Source organism: Pelecanus crispus, chromosome 3 (assembly GCF_030463565.1).
Source record: "Pelecanus crispus isolate bPelCri1 chromosome 3, bPelCri1.pri, whole genome shotgun sequence".
Lineage (NCBI taxonomy): Eukaryota > Metazoa > Chordata > Aves > Pelecaniformes > Pelecanidae > Pelecanus > Pelecanus crispus.
Genome location: NC_134645.1, coordinates 57,233,746 through 57,259,032, shown reverse-complemented (window position 1 = coordinate 57,259,032; position 25,287 = coordinate 57,233,746). Strand labels below are relative to the sequence as shown.

Genomic DNA, 25,287 nt, shown 5'->3' with positions numbered 1-25,287 from the left:
ATCTAAATAGGTAACCATCTAGTGTGACTAACAGCTAGCAATAAGCTAAAATGACAGAACTTAGATTGCTCTTGCAAAGTCAATTAAAAACTTGTTTAGTTTTCCATAAAACCTGCAAAATATTTCAACATTTGTACCTCCACATACTGTAAGCACATGACCTTTTCAGAAGATTGTACATATGGAAAGCAATCTGTACACCTAAAATGAAACCTTACTTCTGATCTCATTTCTTGCAGAGTCCGCAGCAATCGAGGAGTCACACTGAGTTCAAGGTCAGAAGTGCTTTACACATGAAATCTACTGTCTCTCTAGCTGATTCTGCCGTGTCACCATCTCAACAGGTAGAGTGCTTTTGTGCCTGAGCCATGCAGCAAGTGTAGCTGTTCCTGGTGTGGTTGTCCTGTGTCAGTGTGTGGCCAAAGGCGCGTTGAGGCCTTTGGGTTTCTTCTTTGGGGAACGTGTCAAGGAGACAAGAATGCATGGCAGATCTGTCACAAAAGTACTCTAAGGAAAAGCCTAGTAGTTTGGGGTTTGATTTTTAACGCTCATAGAGTTTAATAGTGATAGAAGAAAGCATTCTATCATTCCATCAGAGCTTCTGTTCTGAAATGGAACAAAGCCAGACACATGGGGCATCAGTGGAGGGTCCACTTAGTCAAAGCAGTGTTTTGCTTTGGGTCATTTTCCCCTTGAATTCTAATTTTTTTGGCTGCAATGATTTGGGAGGAAATATCTCGCTGGATTCTCTGAATGGGAGGAAGATGGTCTACCACTAGGGAGAAAGGAACTCCTAAAGTGTTACTCAAAAGAATGCAAAATACAGGTCAGCTCCTGTAATAGGGTGTTTGGGGCAGGAGTAGACATGGAAAAACTTTTCTTTGTAAGGTTGACATAAAAAAGTTTCACTTCCTTCTAATTATAACACTATTTTTGCCATAGTTAGAAGTTACTTCTTGTTTTGGCCTGGTTTGTTTGGATAACTTTAATTTATGCTTCAAAAAGCAGTTAGTGCATACTCCTTCAGTGCTAGATCACTGATAAAACTAGAATCTTTCCAGATTTTACCTTTCCCCCTGAGGTTTTTTTCTTGCAATAAGAAGCCGTGTTTTGAGCCTGACCTTTTTCTGCCTCTTTTGTTTAATACGTATACGTTGCTGTAGACTCTGATAGTAGTGGTAGAAGTAGCATACTACTTGTATAGGCTTTAGTAATTGAAGCTCCTTCTCATGTGTTCAGTGATTAGCAAACAAAAAAAAAAAAGGGTAGACTTATTCTAGTATGTTCAAAATCTGCAGTAAGCAACCAGGCAGGGAAGATGCTCTGTTCTTCGTTGTGGATGAATTTATGTTTGAGAATGCAGTGAAAACTTGTCAGTCCAAACGTTTTGAATGTAGTTTTAATGTCTCTGATCTGCCTAGTTGTAACAGAAGCCAGGGGTGTCCTGATGAACTCGGGGCTGAGGGGCAGTCATTTGTATCCCATAAGGTTGAGACTTTTAAGTGTGGCATCTGAAAGGATTCTATTTCCTGAAAGTATGTCTGATGTAAACTAGTTTGAAGAAGTATAAGGCTCCGTAAAGTTCCTTTCAGGAACTTCTCTTTGAAATCAGAAAAATTGTATAAAAAAGATACCTAGTGTATAAGATATTAAAATATGGCCACATGTACTACTCCATTACCTGTGCAACTGAAGCATATACCTTTAAATTTGTCACCTCTTAGTCATGTTATTTCATGTTAATAACTAGCAGTTTGTAATGTTGTTTGTTGTTCTTTTGAAGTAGTAGAAATTTTGAAGTAGTTGGAAATCAGTGTAGCATTAGATGAACTTTGCTGTGTGTCCCTGTTCCTGCCTTCCCAGTGCTATGGAGAGACATTTAAGCAGGATTTGAGGTACCCAGCTCCCTAATACGAAGACAATGGCTGCACTGGCTTTGGAGGAGCCTCAGGAAGGGGCTATTTAACCTTAGACTTTGTGGAGCCTTCAGGAGTAGAGTTAGAGCTGCCTTTTGTCGCTCACCTCAAGCAGGGATGGCAATTAGTGGTGGCATTTGCCATTCTCCATTTGAAATGGTGTTGAAGACATCTTGCTGAACCTCCAGTTTGTATTTTTCATTGGTTATTTGAAAACTGTTAAATCAAAACAGACCTCAAACCAACCAGCCCAAACACCACCATCCCCCAAACCCAAGAAGGGAGCATAACATGCATAACATAGAAAGTTAATGCAGCCATGCTATTGTAGTAATAGACTGAGGTGTTGGGTTTTAGATGCAAAAGTTGTTATATTTTCTGTGCAGGATAGGGATGACAAGATGAGCTTACTTTCTAGAAGACTGCAAAGCTTGTTTAAAGCGTTTGATAGTTAGACCTCTGAGTCAAGGTGAATGATAGTTACTCTTCCATGCGTGGTAGGATATAGAAGAATAAAACAGCTTGTTCAATAATTATCTACAGTACTGCCAATTCTATTTTGGCAGAATATTCTAAAGTTCTTTTTGTTTGTTTAGTTGGTTTTTTTTCATAATACCGCTCTCTACCTTTTGCCCTATTTTTCCTTAGCCTTTTCTACCCACCCCCACTGCACCAATCACTTAAATCTCTCTCTCACTTGGCCATTTCCTCTCTGAAAGTTTCTGCATCTTACCAGACTTGTTAGCCACTCTTTTAAGCAGAGACCTGCGTAAAAGCTGGAAGACTCAGAAATACAGCAGTCTCTTCTACAATCTCCAAAACAAAAGGGAATTTTTTAGAATCATTTGCATATATTTGGCTGCTTGTGGGTGGATTTGGATGCTCCTGGGAGTTTAAACCTGCAGTACTGCTTGTGTCTCTCTGTTCTTCTACTTCCTTGAACCAGTAATTTAAGAACCTGTTGGCCTATTTAGTCGAATTTCATAGAGGGAAGAGTCTCAAAGATAGTTGAGCTTTATAGGTTTGGTGAATAAAAGGTAGCCGAGTAATGGAGGGTTCCAATAGCAGTAATAGTCACTGTGGTTTCCTATCTTACCGGTACCAAAGAATTCATGTAGGGGAGAGTAAGTAAGCAAGCAGACTTTGGGTTTGATAATCCTAAGTACAGCTCCTTATAGTTTTTGGTGTAGGAGAAAGTGAGAGCACTTGCTTGCAGCTGAAGTATTGTGTGGTGACTGTTTGAAACCCTTATTATGCTATTTTAATGTTTGTGTTACAACAGCAACTGAAAATCATGTGGCTGTAGCAGCTGGAATTTTAATCCTTTTAATTATGACAGATTTTCAAAGCATGTTCTGGCTGATTTGATCAGCTGACTGTATAGTATGTACAATAACATCAAGTGATTGCACAAATTCTGAGAGCAGTGGTCACCTCAGTGGAACGGGATGTATTTTTAGGTTTCTCTGCTAGTAACAGTCAAGTGTGTGTACTTAAGCATCTCATATGAACTGCAGCTAGTTGGTGACACTTCACTATCAGAAAAGGACAGCTGTTCGTTCTTGCTATAGTCATTGATCTGACACTATCTTCTCACCAGATTGTGGCAAGGAACACAATGGGGTATAAACACTGTAAATATTATTGGTACATGTTTTAATGACAGGTATTTTTCTTCAGGCCAGCAATGACGCTGTTTGCTAGCCCTTTCAATTTTCTGTATCAGAGTAACTGAAAGCCCTTTGTTACCTCCAGCAAGAATTGTCTTTATCTCCCCTTCACCCAACAGTTTTTTCCTTTACAAGGCAATCTTTGGGAAGAGGGTGGTTCTTGTTCTCAGTGTAGTACTAGTGATACGTTAGTTCTGGTTCTGGTTCTTCAAAGGAAAACGATTCATATGTGGATGCCCTTAATCAATGAATCAAAGAGGTGTTAAGTTCTGTGGTTCATGAGGTTAGCTTACAAAAATGGAGTTGTGATCATTTGTTGATTAATGAATGTACTAATTCTTGAGGGTCTTATCCATTATTTCACCAGTTTTGTAGGGTTGTTTCGTTTTTTGCCTTTGGACTTACTTTGCAATTTGATACTTGAATTATATCAAAAGCCTTAACTGTTTAAGCAGTCCAGGAACTCATGGCTGCCCAAAACAGTTGTTGAGTTTGAAGCCCAGGTATTAAAATTAAAAATGCAGAAAAAGGACATTTAATATATATGTAAAAGGCCTTTGTAGCAAGCTATAAATAAAATGTGACATTCTGACTAAATTGAAGTTCTGCAGCAGGTGCTATGAAGTTAAGGCTTGTAAGCAGGACACACAATTGTAGTGAATGTCCTGCTGATGGTCTACTGATGTCCAAAGAGATTTTAAATTATATATTTAGTTTAGGAGCCACAGAAATTAAATTTTAAGAGAAATGGCAACTAATATCAAACTATCAAACTTTATAGTGACCAATAAAATTCTAATTTACAGAAACTGAGAGAATAGGTTACTTCATTTATTTAATTCATCAGATGCATAACTGATTCTTTATAAAAACAATTGTAAGGAGTTGTTACAGAACTAAATTAGCATGTATCTATTGGTAAAACGTGTTATTTTAGTGTCTGCTCTCGCTTTCATATGCTGTTAGTGATATTTGATGTTTTCACCAGGTTTTGTCTCCTTCTTACACACTTCAAATTTCATTTGCTTGTATGAAATCATTAAGTTTTGATGAATTTCAGTTTATGTGTGAAAGGGGTCCAGGAGCCTGACAAAAGCCAGTATCATCGTGCAACTCGGGTTTCACAAACTGACTTGTAAAGACCAAAATAGTGTGCTAGGGAGGAGGATGTTTTAACTGTCTTAAGAGAATGTTCTTCTGTGTAAACTCACATAGGCTATTTAAAGATAGTATTTAATGATGGTTGAATAATTCAGGGTATGTCTACAAAAACGGTGCAGGCAAACACAAGCTCAGTTTGACTGCATTCTGAGCTGTTTGCGTGCGGGCCTAGACACAGTAAAATGGTGCTAGCATAGCAGTGTGTGCTAGCTAACACACCTGCCCTCTGTGCTAGAAGTGGCTCACTTCTGGCTGTCTTAAAGTGAGCAGGGTGCATAGCTTTTTGCAAAGTAGGTAAACTATATATATACACACATCTGTGTATATATATCTTTTTAAACATAATTGTGGTTAACTGATTAAATTGAGCCTTACTGCTACCAGACTGCTTTTTTTATGGGAGCAGGACTGTGTTTAGATCTATGAAGCAACAGCTGGGCTCTTTGAGGGCTCTTGCATTATGAACTAGCAATTGTCTTTTTCAAGGCTGTTTCCATTTTGTGTTAAGTGCTTAACACATATAACCTGAGAGCTTCCTTTTGATCTCTGCTCACCTGTTGCCTTGAGGAGAACTAGAGTTTGGTTTCAGTGTTGATGCAAAACTCTGAAATTTTCTTTGGTCTGGCAACAGGTATGCTGCTGTATTTGGCAGGAATTACTTACAGAGGGCTTTGCTAGAAGAACTAAAAATATCTCAGAGAAGTCAAATAATTTTCTCTTTTTCATTCTTTACTGAACATGTTTTAGCTCTTTGCAGTAGATGTTATCTAATTTAATATGCAAGTTGAATGCAGGTTGTGTGCCAGAAAGGTTTGCTAAAATGTTTAGCAAGTCAGTCAGTTACTGAGTTCAGTGACTGATGTGCTTGACAATTTATTTGAAACTTACTTGTTACTCAGCATATAAATACTAAGGTATGGTGGGGAAAATTCAGCTGTGTTTTGCCTGGTAAGTGTAGCACATATGCTTCTTTGTTAAAAGTGTTCAGGAGAGTGGGTGGCTAAAATATTTGAGTTATCCAAATTACGAGGGATGCGGGGATGAGGACTGATTGCTACTTAAAGTTGGCATGAATTTCAAAGCATTAAAAGAATACGAGTGAAGTGTCACATAGATTTCTTTTTAAATGCTTTAAATAAAGTGGAATGTCTGAAAGGCTGTTTTGTTTCCTCTTACCTTCAATTTGAACAAAAGGAATAATACTAATCAGTTTTATTTTTACATTTTGGAGTATTTTTAATTTAAGAAGTCTTAATGCATCGAAACTGTAGTGTTTAGTCTGAAGACAATGAATGAGAGCACTTGTTAGCTAGTTGAATGAAATAAGGCACCATTTCTATTAATCAAATTCTGTAAGCATTTTATTTTTCAAGAAAATTGCTGGAGCATGGGGAGTGAGGAAAAGACAGAACTGAGCAATGTATTTTTGACACAGTATTTTGAGATTTGGCTCTGTGCAAGTCATTCTCTGATATCTCTGAACTGTAATCCCTAGTGGTATCACTTCTGAGAGGGAGGTTGTTAGAACGTAGAGGAGAGCTTGCGTGGGCCTGCACTCCAGCTAGTGAGCAGTCCCAGAGCATCTTAAAGTATGGTACAAAGATGCAAAGTTTACTGTCTCTCCCCTTTTGTTTGTGTCAGTTTGTTATAATAGATTATGCAATGAATTTTATTTGGACTTTTATTGCTGTTTGGCCTTGTTACATAAAGTTGTTGTGTTACCCTTACACTTTGAACTGCTGGTATTGTAATCATGATGGCTATAGCATGCATTAAAAAAATTACCTTTTGTGGGTTAAACTGGAGGTTGGGTTGTTGGGTAGTAAAGTTTTATGTAGAAGTACTTGTTTAATGTGTAGTATAATTGCTACCCTTATGCAACAAATACTATAAAAATAAGGGAGGAGCTATAGGCTACAGATGAAGAAAAAAAGAAGAGTGAAGAGCTGTTGTAAAGGACTGCTGTCTGTCAGAAGCATGGAGGGGGCTAGAATGGGACATGACAGGGGATTGAGATACATGCCAAGGGCTGCAAACTGCCTTAAACAGAACTTCATGAAGAGGGTGTCAGAAGCTTAGGTGGTAGCAAGCAGCCCAGGGAATAGGCTGCCTCTTTAATTTAGAGAACTGGAGATGAGGATGCATCTGGCTTCTTTTATTATATCTCCCTACTCTGTAGAGTTGTGTGGTTTATGATTTTAGGGAGTAGGCCATAGTCAACAATCATGCTTTGTTTTTCATTGCATCATCTACTTGCAATGGGCAGGGGAAAAGAGCTGTTCCAGAGGGAAGGATTATACAACATTTTTACCTAAGTTGCATATATTATACCTGGTGAATAAATGCATAGGCTATGTCTTGAACTCTGATACCAATGTGTATCTTTAATTTTCAGGTAAACTTTTAAACATCATTTCTTTGAGATAAAATGTCACATACTTGTTCTCTTAAAATGGCTACTGATTAGTTCACACTGTGTTAACATCTATCTCTCAACATATATCTCTCTGTACACGTAGAGGATGCAAAACTGCAAATAACTGTTTGTAAATATTAACAATATTGAGTTAATATTCTATGCTTTTGTCTCCTTTTCACTCAGAACTGGATTTACAGTCATGGAGGAACATCAACAGCATTTACACTGTGTGAACTGTGTCAGCCGTCGTTGTATGACCAGACCAGAGCCTGGCATTTCCTGTGATTTGATTGGCTGCCCGTTGGTTTGTGGAGCAGTTTTTCACTCATGTAAAGCTGAGGAACATCGCATGTTATGTCCACTTGAAAGAGTGCCTTGTTTGAATAGTGGCTTTGGATGTCCCTTCATAGTAGCCCGAAATAAAATTGCTGATCATCTAGAAGTTTGTCCTGCAAGTGTGGTATGTTGTACCATGGAGTGGAATAGATGGCCAGTCAGTTACGCAGACCGAAAATCTTACGAAAATCTGAGTAAAGATGTTGATGAAGTGGAACAGCTAGATATGGCTTTAGCCCTTCAAGACCAGCGCATGTTATTAGAATCACTTAAAGTAGCAACTATGATGTCAAAAGCAGGTGATCAAATACCGGAATCCAGAGAGCAAACCTCTGTCAAATCAAGTGCCCCAGATACAGTGCATTCAAATGGTTTGATGCCTGTAGATGAAGAGTCCTATGGTGCACTTTATCAAGCTACTGTAGAAACAACAAGGAGTTTAGCGGCTGCTCTGGATATCCTGAACACTGCTACAAGGGACATTAATACGTTAAGTTCAAGGCTCTGCATTTCACCACATGAAATGAAAGAAGATACTGAGATTAAAGAACAAGCTTCTAATGGCATTGTTCAGGATAAAAAGTCTGACCATGAATATCCAGATGAAGATAACATAGGAGCAGTTGGGGGAATTAACTTTGATAGCCTGAGTCAAAATTCACAAATGGAGCAAAATGGTTCTAGTGATATTTGTTATGATGTAGTGCAAAAACATGACCTAAAGTTAAACCTCAATAACTCCTCACTTTTGTGTAATGGCTTTCATGTAGAAAATGAACGTTCAAAGGTGTTGGACCAGAATGAAGATCTTGGTGTATCTAATTCAAAACCATCCAGTGTAGCAAATGGTGAATGTACTGCATCTCACAATGATGAAGCATTACAGTCTTGCAGCTCCTTCCCTGTAACAGCACAATTTAATGAAGTACTATCAGCTGATCACTTAGTTAATGGCAATGTTAATCATGTACTACTTCCCCATAATGCTAATGAAGAAGAAATGTTAGAGAGACAAGTGGAGCAAGAAAGATTGAGAAACATAGATGCGTTTTCACTTTTACGGCATCGATCATACAAATTCCTTGTTAACCACTATTGGTCTACACCAAAAGAAGACAAAGCTGTTGATACATCAGATTTGGAGATAACAGAAGATCCTATGGGTCTTCAGGGGATTGATCTAATCACTGCAGCTCTGTTGTTTTGCCTAGGAGACTCTCCTGGAGGTAGGGGGATATCAGAAAGTCGCACTGTTGATGTGTATCACGTTGACTTTGGGACCCAAACATTTTCTCTCCCATCTGCTATATTGGCCACAAATACAATGGTGGGGGAAATAGCTTCAGCTTCTGCATGTGATCATGCCAACCCACAGCTCTCAAATCCAAGTCCATTCCAGACCCTTGGACTGGATTTGGTATTGGAATATGTGGCTAGATACCAAACAAAACAGCGTTCAATGTTTACATTTGTTTGTGGACAGTTGTTTAGGAGGAATGAATTTTCATCACATTTTAAGAATGTGCATGGTGACATTCATGCTGGCCTTAATGGCTGGATGGAGCAGAGGTGTCCTTTGGCATATTATGGGTGTACATACTCTCAGCGAAGGTTTTGTCCTTCAACACAGGGGGCAAAAATTATTCATGACCGCCACTTACGGTCATTTGGAGTTCAGCCCTGTATATCCACAGTATTAGTAGAACCAGCAAAAAGCTGCTTAATTGGACTACACAATGACCATCTGAGTAGTCTACCTTTTGAGGTTCTGCAGCACATTGCTAGTTTTCTAGATGGCTTTAGTTTATGTCAGCTTTCAAGAGTGTCACGTTTAATGAGGGATGTGTGTGGAAGCTTGCTTCAAGCACGTGGAATGGTGATACTGCTTTGGGAGAAGAGAAAGTACCCAGATGGAAGTTGTTCTTGGCAGATAAAGGAAAAGGTAAGTTATTTTTTATTTTGAAGGTAAAAGGGAATGTATTAAATGGGTCGTGTCTCTGCTTTTTCCCTTAATAGTTTCCTTGATCGCTATTGTTATTACTGTTTTTTGATATAATATCCCATCAAGAAACAGATTGTCATATAGAACAGCAATTAGTGAAAATTGCTAGCAGGTTGGTTCAGTCTTCTCCACACTTGAAGTAGAAATTAAAGTAGTGTCTGTCTAGTTTTGACTCAATATAAGTAAACTAACCTCTGATTTTCCCAAGATTTTAAAATATTAAATGATTACTTCATGATTTTCTTTAATATCAATATTCCATGAAAGTGGGAAAGTTGCCTACAAAGTTTGCTTTTCTTGCCTTCATACTGTTTACAGCAATTTTAATTTTTCCTCATCTGTTGAGATCCTATCCATTGCCATGATACTGAGTGCCTTAAGTATGTAAATAATTCTTAAAACCTTTGGGGGACCTCTGTATCGTACCGTTTTTACCATTCCCCCCTCCTGCCCGCAAACTGCAGAGTATCTGCAGCAATCATTTGGAATTGCAGGAGTTGATCATTTCAGAAATGGATCATTGCAACTGGTCGTGCAGTACTTCCTCATTTAGCTTCTGACTGCATTTACTTTATAGATGCAAGAAGTATTGCCTGCCTTTTTTCCCCAGTGTTCAGAGTTGACTTGGAATCTGAATCAGCCTGGGACTGGCTATACAAAATTTAGCATTGTACGTTTTTTGTCATGTTGACCTTTAGTATGATTTATAGTAGCTGTAAAACTTTGCTTGAAAGTATTATAGCACAAACATTTAATTTCCTGCTCTGAGTTCAGGTATCTCAAAACGTTTTGAGCCTAAGTGCAACTTATTTTCTAGGTTTGGCGCTTCAGTACAGCCTTCTGTACTGTGAACGAGTGGAAGTTTGCTGACATCGTAAGCATGGCTGACCACTTGAAGAAATGTAGCTATAATGCTGTAGAAAGAAGAGAGGAGGCTGTTCCGCTGCCATGTATGTGTGTAACGCGAGAACTCACTAAAGAAGGACGTTCACTGCGCTCTGTTTTGAAACCAGTACTTTAAATATTGCAACCACTCCAATTGCACATACACTCAAGCACCTGATAAACCTCGGTAATATTATGTGACACTTTATTAATGTACTAAAGATACTTTCTAGCTAAATCTACTCTGTCACTGTGTACATAAGGTTTGAAGTGACATTTATTTTTTATAATACTGTTTAGCTGGAAAGTAATGAAAGTTGCCTTAACGTTTGAAAAATTTGGAACTTGCTGGACAGGGTAGTTTTATCTAACTTATATAATTTAAGAACAAAATCCTAAGGTGTGTTTTCTGATTCACTGGTGCCCATGTTGCTGTTGACTGATAACATTTCGAAAATGGCCTCTAAATGGTATGCACATTTAGATAGGAAACACTGAATTGTAGTGAGACAAAATCCTGACCAAATGTGCTTTCTGTATTTGGTCTATTTTTTTTAACAAATTATAATCCAAATATTTGAAAGATAAGGAGGAATTCAAAACTTTATAGTAGATGTCTCAAACACAGCTTTTAAGCGCATCTTTTCTCATGAAATCGGTATTCTAGTGCTCTTCCTAGTTAACAGGTGATCTAGGAGCAGCTTTTTCTTTAATTTTTTTTTTTAGGAATGAATTAAGTGAACTCAGATTTACAGCAGCTTAATTTTTAGTACAACTTTATTTTGACATGTCAACAATTATTATTTTTCTTCTGAACTATTAACAGTTACTTCACTTCTGGGAGCAAAACTTTTAGAGCTAAAAACATGGAATACTAGTTTTTACTCTCGCACCTACAATGACATTGATATAAAATGTTTAAAATGTTTTTCCTTGTCCTGCAGTTGGTTGAGGGTTAAATTGCTTGAGCAGTCAGAAATTCAGAGTATGTGATGAACAGTTACGAATTTATAATGCAGCTAATGAAAGGGCTTTACTTGTTTTATGGTATTGTGAGATGTATTGTCTCCTTTTCTGTTAATTTGTCTATAAAAATGCTGCTTTTCTGAGGAGCATTTTAAATTACTGGTATGTATAGCAAATGTATCATCTTCATAAGATGAGACATGGTTTGTTAATTGCATAAGGCGTATCAGAAATGTATGTTCAACCACATCTGTTAAATGAACAACTCCAATTTGCTTCCAGTCTTCCATAATGAAAGATCTTACAAAGCATTTGTGAACAGAGAATACATGCTATGAAAAATGGCCTGGTATAGCAAAACTGTAATAACTTGAACTGACTTTCCAACTTGTTTGTATTAACGTTGGTGTCTCTAGCCTGTTGCACTTAGCAACTGTGCCACAAAGCTAAAACAGAAACAGACCAGAGCTTGGAACAAAGAAATACAGTACGTATTTCCATTATAGGAAAAAATAAGAGATTAGTAAGGAGGAGATGTTTACAAACATGGCTAAATTTATTACTTGTAATTTCTGTACTGGACACTTGTTATGGCTAGTCTGGCTGCAGTTCACAACTTTGGTATCTGTACATTTCCCATTCTGGGTCCAGTCCAGCTAAACATTCACTGCCTTTTTCTATCCAGAGTGCTACAGGTGCCCAGGAAAAAAAAAAAAATCTAGTTCTTCAGTGCCATGAGTTGAAATTACAAGAGCTCAGACAAAAGCTGAAACAGAAGCTCAGTCTGGATCTTCAAACTACATGTTCTCTTTCCACTCTTTCTCTTTTTTTGTTTGGAAAGAGGAAAGGAGTAAACCCTCTACAGAAGTTAGCAATATTTGCAGTAATTCTTAGCTGTTACCACAGTTATGTGGAAAGGAGAATCTAGATTCATGTACAAATCTGACTATACCAACTGGGTTTTAGGTAGGGATTTTAACACCCTCCTGCCCCCTCCCTGTTCTCCGAGTGCATTGAAATGCTCATTACCCACACATTCTTTAGTACAAGGCAGGAGGCAGACTTTCATCAGTTCTTGTCTTTTAGCTCTAATGGCTCCTTGCTGCTGCTCTCCAGCGTTTAAAAGTAGTTGTGTGACTGGAAGGATCCTGAATGTTGAGGAGTTTATGGTTGCGATTATGGCTAAATTGACTTTAAAAAATCTGTCTTGGGTTACTGGTATTTTTTTAGTCAGCAATGTGGTGGTTTTGGTACTCGGCATTCTTTGTAACTACCCAGAACCCTGATAAGTATGGTAGGCAGGCACGTGTCTCAGTCGCTTAGGAAAAGAGGATATTCAGTTAGAGGAGCGGGCGTTTGTAGAATCTTGCTTGTAGCACAGTGCAGATCTACATCTAAAGTATTATCTGTTGTTGACCTATTAAAATGAACTTTTTAAGTACTCGGTGTTCTTGTTAAGAAATAACACTATTTCTCAATACATGCACTTTTGTTGTCAAATGTAGATACAGGCTTTTTTGTTAAATTAGTTTATTTTTTATGAGAATCCAGAGCTATTAAAATATCAATGTTGTAAACAAAATCTCTGCCTTGTAAACTGCTCCAAATGCAGGAATACAGTATAGTTAGGATAAATTTTTTTTTTTACACTGCTATGCAGTTTGGAAAACATTTATGGTGTATAGTCAGTCTATCAAAATGTGGCTTGTTCACATTTGCCCTTGAATTTTAAAAATGTTGTATCACTTTCCTGGTACATCTCCCTTACAGCATATATAGACAGCTGGTTCCAGTCTTTCTTTTACTTGATACCACATTGCTACTTTGTTTAAAATATTATGTTTTCAATCATTATGCAATATTTTTTTTCAGTGTCTGTTGAAATCCTAATAAAACTTTTGGAGTTTCTCTTTTAGTATGATTGTACTTTTTTTAAAGCTTATCACCAGCCTTCCAGTGTTCAAACATGGTGCTCAATGTCTACCTATAGGATTCCAGTAAGTACTCAAAAAATCAAGTTACATAAAGGAATCTATTTACAAACATTTAAACATTGCATAACTTGGAAGTGATTAATATGTATTCACATTCACTTCATTATGAGGATCAGTCATTCCTTTATAGACTATACATCCATTTCTATTGTTTTGGTCTATTACGCAGCATAGATGTCTTTCCACATTTGAAGATTCAACTACATAACATTGAAGACTCATATTGTGTCTTGTAGGTTTACCTGTTCTTTCTGAGTAATAAATTGGAAAGATTGTCTGATCAACATGATACACGCTTATGCTGACAGTTTGCAAAGAACATTTTCAGTGTACTGTCTCATGAGTAAATTTTTCTGTAGAAAGTGGTTGCTTAAAATGGTACAGAAGCAAAAATTCAGGGTGGTTTTTAGATAACAATTGTAGTTCAGATTGTTTGTGGAATGGCAAAATATAAAACAAAAGCTCATTAAAATAGAAGACTCTGCCCAGAGAAATTGACCTTTTGCCCTGCTATTTGCTAATATGAGTATGCTAATAGTCTTTACAAACAAAAATGTACCTATACTACATAAATCTGATAATAAATTTATCTAAACTGTGTCGAGTAACATGGTGTGACTCATGGTTTAATTTCAGCCATTACAGCCTTGTGGCTATTTTACTTTTTAGACAGGCCACATTAGCCTTTTGTTTTTCCTCTCTCTGTAAGTGGATTAGGTATTCTGCTGTGTAAGGAAATGTTTTTTGTCTCACTTTAACTTTCTTGATGCTTAAAGTATTCTAGAGGATTTGCCTGTATGTTTTAGCTTGTTTTTCTGAGAATACTACTGCTAAACTATCTTCATAGGCTCTTATCTGCTGAATGTACCTTCCTAAAATGAGATTTAAGTTCAGTGGAGAAGTTGATGCTTGCTGTAATATCAGAAAGCAGACAAATTCTTTCAGTCAGAATGTCTATTCAGCCATCTTTGATCATTTTCAGATGAGCAAAATCTTGTGGTTGTTTACAGCACTGAGGAAAAAATAGCATTCAGATAGTGTTTATAAAAAGTTATGACATGTAAAGCAGAGACAGTTTGAAGAATGGGATTCTCATAGTGTGACTGTTTGGCATGTCGTGAATATTGTAGCAGTAATCCAAACTGGAGATGAAAACTGAATGGAGAAGCAGGCTTAAAGTAACAAAGGCATCCAGTCCCAGCATAGAGACTCTGCTGAGGGACTGTGTTTGTGAGACTGCTGGGAGTTTGACTTGTGTATGCCACAGCTGTCTTTTACTGATGATTTATCAGTCTTTCCATGATAGCAGGAGTGACCCTACTGTGATTGGAGCTCTATAATGTGCTTTAGTTGTAAACTGTCTCCAAGTGCCGCCTGTGTTCCTGAATCAAGTATTAGCTAAGTTGAATGCAGTCCTCTCTGCTGAATACAAGGGTTGTATTTGGTGTAGGTTCTACATGCTGGTAGTGTCAGAGGCAATATTTGGTAAGACTAATAGAAAAATAAGGTCCTTTGGATATGGAGAATTCGTCTGCATGGTTTCCATTAGTATTTGCCAGAAAAAGGGAATAAAAATGTGTTAGGGAATGCAAGGAGCAAAATAAGAAGACTGCTAGCATTCACTATAACTTGGTAATGGCCTGGTAGTTGAGACAACATTATTAATCATCATTAGATGCACTATGAAATGTGACAGCAAAAGTCCACACCTCTGCCATTTTGACAAACCAAATTCTGCCACAGATGCAGTAGTAGGTATGCAGACTGGTTATAGCCTCAGGTAGTAGAAAAATGTATACAAAATAAGCATGTGTGACTTTAACTGCAAAACACAGGAAAAAAGCTAGAAGTTCATGAGGTATGAATTCACATAAGGCTAGATTTATAGAATCAATCAGAAAAATGTGATTTCTGCCTTGATATTTCAGTGTTCTGGTGCTTAGTTTCATCCTAAACTGTGCTGACATTTATTTATTTTAAATCATAAAATGAATGAATTGCAGAAAAATAGTAGTAGGAAAAGTTGCAGTGACCTTGCAAAATTATTTCAGTTTGACAGTGTCGTAATGTAGTATCGAACTGAGAATTTTACAATATTAAAAAATGGAACAAAAAAAATAGGTGGTAATATATGCTTTTCATTTAAGGTTTGATTTTTTTTGTTTGTTTTGTTTTGTTTTGTTTTTTGTTCCTAAGGTATGTTTTCAAGCATGTAACAAAAGAGCTGTCTTTAAGCTTATTGTGATTTAAACGGAGTGGCTTCTGCTAGCAAGATGAAAGTTGGGTTGCATTAGTGTTTTCATGTGAACATCCCAACAAAGGGGTAGGCTGCAGAACAAAACTAATCTGATTATGTGACTGGTTAGCAAATGAACAATCAAGGACCTGGCATGAATATATGTTGGACTTTGTTCAGAAGTGTTAATGTTTGATCGTTACATGTTGTGTAATACTTCTGAATATTGTGTACTCTTTAGTATTGTAATTATATAGTTGTGTTCCACATGTAATTCTGGAGGCCTTCACAGCAAATGGGAAATAATGTGCTGCTTAATGAGATTTGAACCTTGGTTAAGGTAAAATATGACTGTTATGAACTGTGGCAGCTGTTTATGAGCATCAGCTGTCTGGAGTTTCACGTCATTGTGGGTTTCAAGAGTAAGGGATGAGTGGATGCCTTGTTGCCTAAGCAAGGTGGCTTTACTTCTAAGCAAAAGAGTTTTATGTGATACCTCACTGTGCGCATGGCTTTTGATATGCAGATAAGTAGGATGTTCTTGATTTAACAATGCAGTAAGGCTAACTTCTCAGCAGATGGGATTGCACACCACAGAAAATTGGTTGTTATTGCATATTTTGTGATAAAACAAGTTCAGCCTAAGTGACCTGTGACTTGGACTTCAGTTAACTGGAGTTGCAACTTGTAATCATATTTTTCAGCTGTTGCCATTTTGGATAAACACAGAAGCATTTATGTTAAAGGTTAAAAAACAAAAGAAACAAACCAACCAGAAAGGGAAAAGAAAAAAAAGAAAAAAAAAAAACCCCAACACCAAAAATACCTACCCCAACAACTAGAAGAATTCTCATTGATGGACTTCTGTCCTGTTTCTATATGTGAACAATGTTCATTAATGTTTGTTAGGGGACCCTGGCAAGTAAACAGAAAACTCAATTTCTATATTTTGTTCATATGAAATCTACTGCATATAGATAAGAAAGTGCATCATTTTAATAAAAAAGAAAACTATAACAAAACACATTTACAAAAGCTATGTGATTGCCAGTGTCACCTTTTTACTGTCCTTTTGATCTTCAAGTGAAGCTTAAATGATACCAGATTTGCTAATTTTATCATCATTCTGTTTGACTAGTTCAAGTGTGTAAACAGCTGAAAAAAATCTCAGGGCTTTCATAGGTGTTTAATGGGATGAGACAGTTTCAAGTACAAGATTCTACCATTGATCTTTGTCATGATTGTAGGGGGTCTTTGCTAAGATTCTGGTGGTTATTACATACCTCAGATGCAATGAGATGATCTTTTCAACCCTGTATTGAAGATCAGGGAGAAGGGCAATTCTCATATATACCTATGATCTTCCATACCATCTTGAAACTCTTCAGTTTTCTAGGAGTCACGTTGAACCTACAAGAGTCTCACCTCATGTCAGTGCTTATCTATTTAATGTTTGCATTTCTTTTTTATTTCAAGTACTGTCAGGTTTCATAGGAAAACCTGCTTTTATACTTATCAGGGAAGTTGACACAAAAAAAACCCCAGAACACTTAATTGTCTCTATGCTTGAGTGTTCACATTTCAAGTAATTTGGAACACATGCCAGATGGGTATCACAAACTAATGTTAACCAATATCGAAACCATTATCTTTTCCATCCAAGGTGGGGCAAATCTCGGGATCATTAAGTTTGTTTCTGATCATCTAATTAGGATACCTGAAGAAAGTCTGTTTTTTCACAGTGGTAGAGGGAAAAGGCAGATTGTAACCAAAAAAGATGGTTCTCGTTCTGGCTGAGGCAATAAAAACCTGCCTTATTTTTAGAACTTCCTGGACTCCTGCTCCTCAATTTAATCAGTGGGAAGTTCTGTGAGTACTCTTCCTTAAGCTCATCTCCTTTGGAAAGTGCGTCATGACAGGTGAACTCATGTTCAAAGGGTTAAGCATGCCTGCTCTCCTCCAAAATACTTAAATGGAAGCAAAAGACTAGCAATTTGGTCTACTTTGGTTAAGTTGAAAAGTTTTTCTTCAGTGCTTAGGTATGGTGCAGTCCCTGTGATCCCTGGTTATTGATTGTGGTCCGAGAATGGAAAGCTCTCCAGAGTTTAGTAAAAGTGCATTTAGGAGCCCTTTACACACCAGTAAGTGCCATTCTGTGTTTTTGCAGTCTTGTCACAGGAAAATTTCCTCAAGGACTTAATGTGCTGCTTCTCCTTGCAAACTCTGTTTCTGGTCACCAGGTTAACCTGATCTTGTCTTTTCACAAGGACATCTTTTGAGTGTGTGACCATCTGCCTCCTCCTGTTGAAGCTAACAGCCTTTTTGGTGGCTATGATTTCCACTTAAATGGTTTTAGAAAATTCAGCCTTTATGGCAGATTCTGTTTATGCAAGGTACCTTCCCTCCCCGCAAGTAAATGTTCCCCTGTGTGCATACCTCACGTTCTTCCCTGGGATATTGTCTTGCTGCCACTGAAATCAGGAGATGACTATCTGATTCACCCTAAGGTTTGTGTATCCAAGATTGAGGCCTTCCTCCTTGAGGGTGTAAAGCATGCTTTATCTTGAACAGGACTCTGCTGGGTTTACGTGGCTAGGGTTTGGTAGCGGGTAGGAGGGGGGAACCCCTGTGAGAAGAGACTAGGGGCTGCCCCATGCTGAGCACAGTTGGTTCTAGATGGCTCTGCAATGGACCCACCGCTGGCCAAAGCTAAGCCCATCAATGAAGGTGGTGGTGCTTCTGTGAAAACATATTTAAGAAAGGGTAAAAAACACTTTGCAGCAGCTGTGAGAGAAGAGTGACAAAAACGTGAGAGAAACAGCCCTGCAGGCACCAAAGGTCAGTGAAGAAGGAGGGGGAGGAGATGCTTCAGGCACCAGATCAGATTCCCCTGCAGCCCATGGAGAAGACCATGGTGACTCAGGTTGTCCCCCCCTGCAGACCATGGAGGACTGCACAGCAGCAGGTATCAACTCTGCAGCCCATGGAGGACCTGTGACCTCGTGGGGGAGCTGTGCTGGAGCAGTCTGTTCCTGAAGGACAGTACTGTGTGGAAAGAAGCCATGTTGGAGCACTTCATGAAGAACTTCATGGGAAGGACCCACATTGGAGCAGCTTGTGAAGGACTATCTCATGGGAGGGATCACACTCTGGAGCAGGGGAAAAGTGCAAGGAGGAAAGAGCAGCAGGGGCAAGCTGTTAGCAACTGACCACAACCTCCGTTCCCCACCCCTCTGTGCTGTTCCGGGGGAAGGAGATAGAAGAGTTGGGAGTGAAGGAGTGAAGTTGAGCCTAGGAAATAGAGCGGGGGCAGGGGGGAGGGTGTCTTTAGTTTTGTCTTTGTTTCTCACATTCTACTGTATTTTAAATTGGCAATAAATTAAAATAATTTTCCCCAAGTCAAGTCTTTTTTGCCTGACAGTAATTTGTGAGTGATCTCCCTGTCCTTACCCCAAACCATAAGCTTTTCCATCTTATTTTCACCTCATCCTGTTGCAGAGGGGGAGTGAGAGAGTGGCTGGGTGGGTGTCTGGCAGCCAGCCAAGATCGAACCCACCACAGGGACAAAACCTATTAGAAAGCACTTCACCATTTTTGGATCTGTGGTAGTTTGTTCTTCAGGTATGGTTGTCTCCACTCAAAAGGGGAAATCATGTGTGTAGAAGAAGGCCTATACTCTAGTGACTGGAAAGCTACTTGAGATGTATTGTTCATATGAGTGTTTACATTCTGCCATTCCCAGTGGGGCTTGGAAGCTGGAAGGAACATGCAAGGGCTTTGGGAGGTTGAGCTGTAGGGCTTACTGTGTTGATTTGTACTATATATGAGATGATGAGGTCCTATGACTTGGCAGGATAGGTGAGCACCACCCCTGCTACACGTGAGAGGGAAGGGTCTGTCCATATCCATGAAGGTCCTAGCTCAGACTAAAAAGTACTTGGTTTTGAATTATTGGATGCGATAAGTACTCATAGTATGAATTCGTAACAATAGCACCACTCGAAAGATTTCGCTTCTTAACCAACTTTCTTGTTTCCTCTATTCAAATGATTGAACAGTTTTGATTCAGAATTTTGATCCAGAGTAGGTGTTGAAGCCTTAATTAGATTTGTCATCAGGGTTGCAGTGTTAATGATGGAGTGAAGTGGGTTGTGTGGTTTAATGTCGCTCAGCAATATCATCAATTGGAAACCTGTAATTCTGCTTTGCAGAAAAAATGAGGGGTTTATCTATATTTTCCTTCTGCTTTGGAATGAAACACAAACTTTTTGGTATGGTTTGCATCAAGAAAACAAGCAAGACACATGTTCAGAGTAACAGCTGAATGGTTAGGGCATTTCATATGTGGAAGATCCAGTTTGTCTTGTCTCCAAATAGAGCAGAGAAGGAACATTCAATAATCAGGCGCTGTTTCTCACTTCATAGTCACTGCAAGAGCTGCTTCTGAGTTCTCTCTTGCTTTCACCTTTCTCTTCTCATAGAATGAATGAATGTTGAATTATTCCACTGTAGGAAATAATTACCTTGTACCTACGTGAGTTAAACAAGGTTGGACAGAACATCCACAGGTGAAATAAAATGTGAGTCAGAAATCTTCAAAATAGGTGGAGAATATGGGATAATTTATGCTTTGACAATTAGTCAAGATCACTTGTAACTGCTCTTCACTTTTGCTCTGACCACAGGTATGCGCTCAGCAAAAGTGAGTTTGAGAAGTACTACTCTAGAGAGAGTTAGGGCACAGCCTGCCTTTGGAATATTCTGTCTGAACTTTAAGACACTTAATTGACAGAAGTTGGATGAACAACTTAGTGTTAATCATGGTAGTTACTGAGAACAACACACAAAGTGGCTGAGTATTCCCTGTCAGTTGTGGTGAACAATGCTCAGGAAAAGTTCACAAGTGGCCAACTGAAGCATACTGTGCTACTTTGGATCTTGAACAAGTACCTGATGGTTACATGAAGATCATACGAGACTGGTTTTCTTCAAATTTTGATGCAGCACATCAGGTTAGGGTGACCACTTGCATCCATGGAGGTAAAATTTGAGAGTTGTGCTCAAGCTGAAACCAACCTGAGGAGAGACTGAAGAAAGTACAGAGAACTTTACCAGCTGCATATCATTATCTGGGGACTCGCCCATGATAAGGGAGTTACCTGCTCCCAGACAAGAGGTAACCACATAGTTTATAATTGCAGACTCCTGCAGTATAATGAGTTACCTGTTAATCAGCTGAGATGTCATGGTAGTGATAGCAGACGTGTTACACTTTGCAGCTGGAGCAGATTGAGAGAATTTATCTGGTCATTTACCACAACTCAGCTAATGACACATGACTCCACAAATAATTTGTTTGAGGAATTGCCATGGGATATGCTAGGAACCAAAATCTAGCCTGTACAGTCAGTGATCCCATCATTGCCAAATGTACTCTCCCAGCAGATTTACTGTCACTTCTGTTTCCCTCTGTGGCATTAAATGCTAGTCTACTGGGTTTTTTACATCAGTGTAAGTAGGATTAACAATAGAAGTAACGTGCTTTTTTTTTTCAAAACACCGTTTGATGCCGATATTAGAGACCTTTAAGTTGCTGTTAGTCTCCAAGGGGATGTTCAGACAAACTCATCTGTAATGGAACTTGGGTGAGGAAAAAAAATCACTTTTTATTTATTGCTCACTATGGATCATATAGATGGAATCACATTGAAATGAGGTGAGATGCTAAGGCTATGACTACAGTGATTCTGTGAAAATCATGCAGAGTTCATTTTGTGCTTAGTTGGATCAATATATCAAACATGTTGGTTTCTATTTCCTTGAATTTATGTGGGTAGTAATGTTTGAACAAAGATGTGCTACAGCAAAGCAAGTATTAATAAATACAGAATAATAAATGTAATACAGAAACATTCATTCTCTACTGGTATGGACAGAAACCTTAACAGAACTTGTTTACTCAGGGAAGACTGCCAGCAACTTGTTTATCTGACTTAGAACCACTCCAGTGAAAAGTGGTGCCAGCTGGATTTGTTATGTAAATACAACTTTTAACAGATTTTTGAGTATTTTTGGTCTCAGTATAACAGTCTTAAATTTGTTAGCTACAGGGATATATGTGTTGTACATATTCATGTTCTGGCATATGATAACACTATTACTAAATTTACAGAAAAGAGGTGTGTGTGGTGAAATGAGTGGATTCAATTGACTTCCATGCAATTTTCAGACTGTTCTAATCCAGGTCATACTGGTTGCTGCTTAAAATATGTCTCAATTCTAGAAAAAAGTACTAGTTCTCCAAGTCTGAAGTAAGCTCTTCTAGGTGATAATGTGCAATTCATCCATCACTCTAGTCAGCTGCCAAGTAACAGGTCTGTAGCTTTCCCTTTTATAGTTCTCTGGTTGATGACATATCCCTAAAGAAAAAGTTGTTATATTTGCAAGCATTTCTGAAAGGCAGAGAAGAATTGCAATGTTCAAAAACATTTATATAATATCCAAATCAGTAGCTGAAGTTTAATTAGCCCCTTTAAATTTTGAGCTGATTGTATGTGAACTTTAATGAAATCCATAGAGCCTTGCAAAAAGCATGGCTGAGAGCAGGAGCAGAAAAATGATTAGCCTCTCTTGAAGTCTATGTAGTCCAGACAGTGAACAGTTTCTTTGCACTATTCCCTTTTTTCTTAATTTCTGTTACTTTCCTTGCATTGTTCTAAAAATATTCCACTGGTTGTCCCCAGTGAGACTCCTAATTTGCAGTCATGCTAGCCTAAATTACATATGTAAAAGACCATTATTTAATAGCTTTATAAACAGCAAATAGTTTTATTGTCATAAAATCTTAAGTTGAAACTTGCACCAGTGTTAAATACCCAAATATATGGCTTTAAAAGCATAGAAAATGAAAAGTATATTTCCAGAGGGACTTAATCCTTTATGTGCTGATTAAATCGATAGAGTGTACTGGTTTATCTGTTACCTCTAATAATTAAAGTCTCAGCTTTAGGCTTCCAAATCGGAATGCTTTTGCTAGAGTCACTTTGAATCCTTCTACTAGTAAGTGAAGGCGCTGACAGTCAGTGGTTTTTATTTTACACGTTTTTAATATGAAGAAAGAAACACCTGCCTTCTAAGGTTTAGTGTTTAAAAATGCCAGAGAACCTCATTTAGTAAGACAGATTGGTTTAACTTTCCCTACAAAGACATGGAGACCAGAATGATATGAATACTGATTGGTGCTCTCTCCTTAAAAATATAAAAAGGAAAAGCATTAGAAGATAGATGTAATTCAGTTGTTCCAACAGAATACGCCACGTTGGCTCGGTTACTTTGGCAGGCAAATAACGGTGGGCTCAGCTTTTGCAGTATTAAGTCTAAAAAGATGTAAGTCTCGTACTTGTTCAGTATAGGATCTTTCTGGAATAAAATAATACTGAAGTTGTTCTCCTTCAGGTGGTTGTTGTGTATGAATGTGGATAGGTCTGTGCTTGCCATCTCACCTGCAGTGCTTGGTTTGAGCATCCTGTAGCATGGATTGTTCAACTGGTCACAAGTGGCAACAGGTTTGATTTTTTTAAACGTATTGATGCTGGTAACTTTGCTGGACTGTTTATTTCCATCGCACCGTAGAATGGTAGATACAGACAAACAAGTATCTGTAGATAGTTACAAAGGGAACCTGCAGCTCAACATGCAAATATTAAATGTGCCTTTTGTGTGCATAATAACTTCTTAGAAATACAGTTGAAGAGAACCCTGTCAATTATTTTAGCTTGTTTATTATTATATATTGATTGAATTTATGTAGTTTGAAAGAAATGGATGTATAGCTGAAAATGATGTAATTCAGAGAGCAAAGTTAAAGTAACTGGTCTGTTATACTTGGAATGCACAGTCAGTACCTCACTTAGTATACTGTTGTTCCTGGTGAGGAGGAACTGTGCAATAGCACTGGTCATATTCGCTAGGTCGGGACTGCTAGTCTCAGAAGTTTTAATTATGGAAGCAATAGACTTGAGTTATCACATCTAGATCTTTTCAAAATGAAGGATACAGTTTATTCTGTGTGCCATTTAATGCAATCAGGGTAGTGAATAGTTAACAGTATCAGTAACATTGACCACTAAGGTAAAAAAAGGTCATTTATTTGCATATTCATACTTACAGTAGAATTGAAAATACAGAGGTTAATTGTTGCTTTCAGTTTAAGTCATTTGAAATCTGGATGCTTACAAAGGAAATCTAGTAACTGCCCATCAGGTGCTTCACTGTGCTGCCTCTGTCAATCCAGACTGGCCATCGCGCCAGTCTAATAGCTCTATTCCCTTTCCCTTTTCCTCCTTAAAAATATTTTAACCACTGAGATAGCGGTAATCAGTAATAAATTAAACATACTCGTAAATGTATGCAGCGTAAAAACTTTTTTAAACAAGATTAAGCTCTTGAGAACTTGGAACTCAATATTCTACTACATGTGTTTATTAAAGAACTACTGCATACTACAAAGAATGGTTGTTTGGCTGGCAGGAACTCAGAGAGAGAGGGCTTGGAGTTTGCATGGGGCTAGTTCCATGCAAACTAGTTCCAACAATTCATATATAAATATATTTTTAAAAACTCCATCTCATTGTTTTATGGGTAGGAACCTGATCAGTGACTGATCAGATCAAGATTTATTCTACAAGTTTCCCAGACATGGAATTTGCTATCAAGCAAAAACTAATTCTCATAATTTAAGAAAACAATTCCACTTACCTGGAATTTGAGGTCATGAGTGACATACTCAAAAACTATTAAATTTTAGACAAATTAGCGCCTGTTACTAATCTGTGAATCTATGAACTTTTCTATTTAGGTTTATTTCAGAACAGGAAAGGCTTTTGGCGACAGATTTTTTTTATAGCACTAAGCCTTCTGTAATGATCTTAGTTTGAGAATATTGTGCCTACGTAAGTGTGCAGGTGACTTAATGTATACAAGTAAACCAAGAAGGAATCTAAGTAGGACAATTAGACCTAGGTGCTATTTTTCAGTAAACTTAAAACCACTTGGTGGGGGGAGAAGACATAAGAAGTTTCAGACAGCTTGTGTAATTATATTTTCATGCAGTAAGGCACAAAAAGTCAGTACTGAGAAAGATAATGTCACTTGAAAATGGAAGTGTGCTCATATCTGTTCAAGACAATGTAGTGTGTATGTGTAATGCAAGTGTAACTCTACAAGGAGAATATTCATACGCTTAGAATGAAGTACATATTCTTGTACTTCAAAGGCTATTGTAATACTGTTCATTAACACGACCAGTCCATTTTCAGGCTGATCTCCAAACTCTGTTATTCCTTCAAAACGGGTGAAGAAAAAACCAGGAAGCAGTCAGCTGGTGACTTACGGGCCAGGTGCAGCTCTTGAGTAGCCAGCTGTGGCTTCTGTGTTGGGATCACCCTGAGGGACTGGCTGTGCTAATGGAAAGGCATCCGTGGGAGAACTCAAGCTCAAGTGGAAACAGGTCACTATGGTACACAGCAACATACACACACCAAATTAAGTAGTAGGAGCCCCCTGTCTATGACCTAGTCTCCAAAGTATGTCACACACATCTTCTGGCTCTTGGCTGCAAGCTGTTGCCATGACCTGTGGAAGGTTGCGAAGTTGTACGCTGTTTACACACCCATTGTAGGCTGTAATTCCTATTTTCAAGGG

The 25,287-nt window shown here is 38.1% G+C and overlaps 1 protein-coding gene across 1 annotated transcript; it reads left to right on the top strand.

Moving 5' to 3' along the window:
- Nucleotides 1–219: 219 nt before the first annotated feature.
- FBXO30 (F-box protein 30) lies at nucleotides 220–13,263 on the top strand. The gene is made up of 3 exons (XM_009488510.2): nucleotides 220–344; nucleotides 7,350–9,444; nucleotides 10,322–13,263. The coding sequence occupies exons 2-3, from the start codon at nucleotides 7,366–7,368 to the stop codon at nucleotides 10,523–10,525; spliced, it is 2,283 nt and encodes a 760-aa protein (XP_009486785.1). The 5' UTR covers nucleotides 220–344; nucleotides 7,350–7,365; the 3' UTR covers nucleotides 10,526–13,263.
- The last annotated feature ends 12,024 nt before the right edge of the window (nucleotides 13,264–25,287 follow it).

Excerpts from the sequence above, each read along its gene's own strand:
- FBXO30 (XM_009488510.2), top strand. The coding sequence starts at position 7,366 with ATGGAGGAACATCAACAGCATTTACACTGTGTGAACTGTGTCAGCCGT. Across the intron at positions 9,445-10,321 it reads CTTGGCAGATAAAGGAAAAG|GTTTGGCGCTTCAGTACAGC; the intron begins GTAAGTTATTTT and ends CTTATTTTCTAG.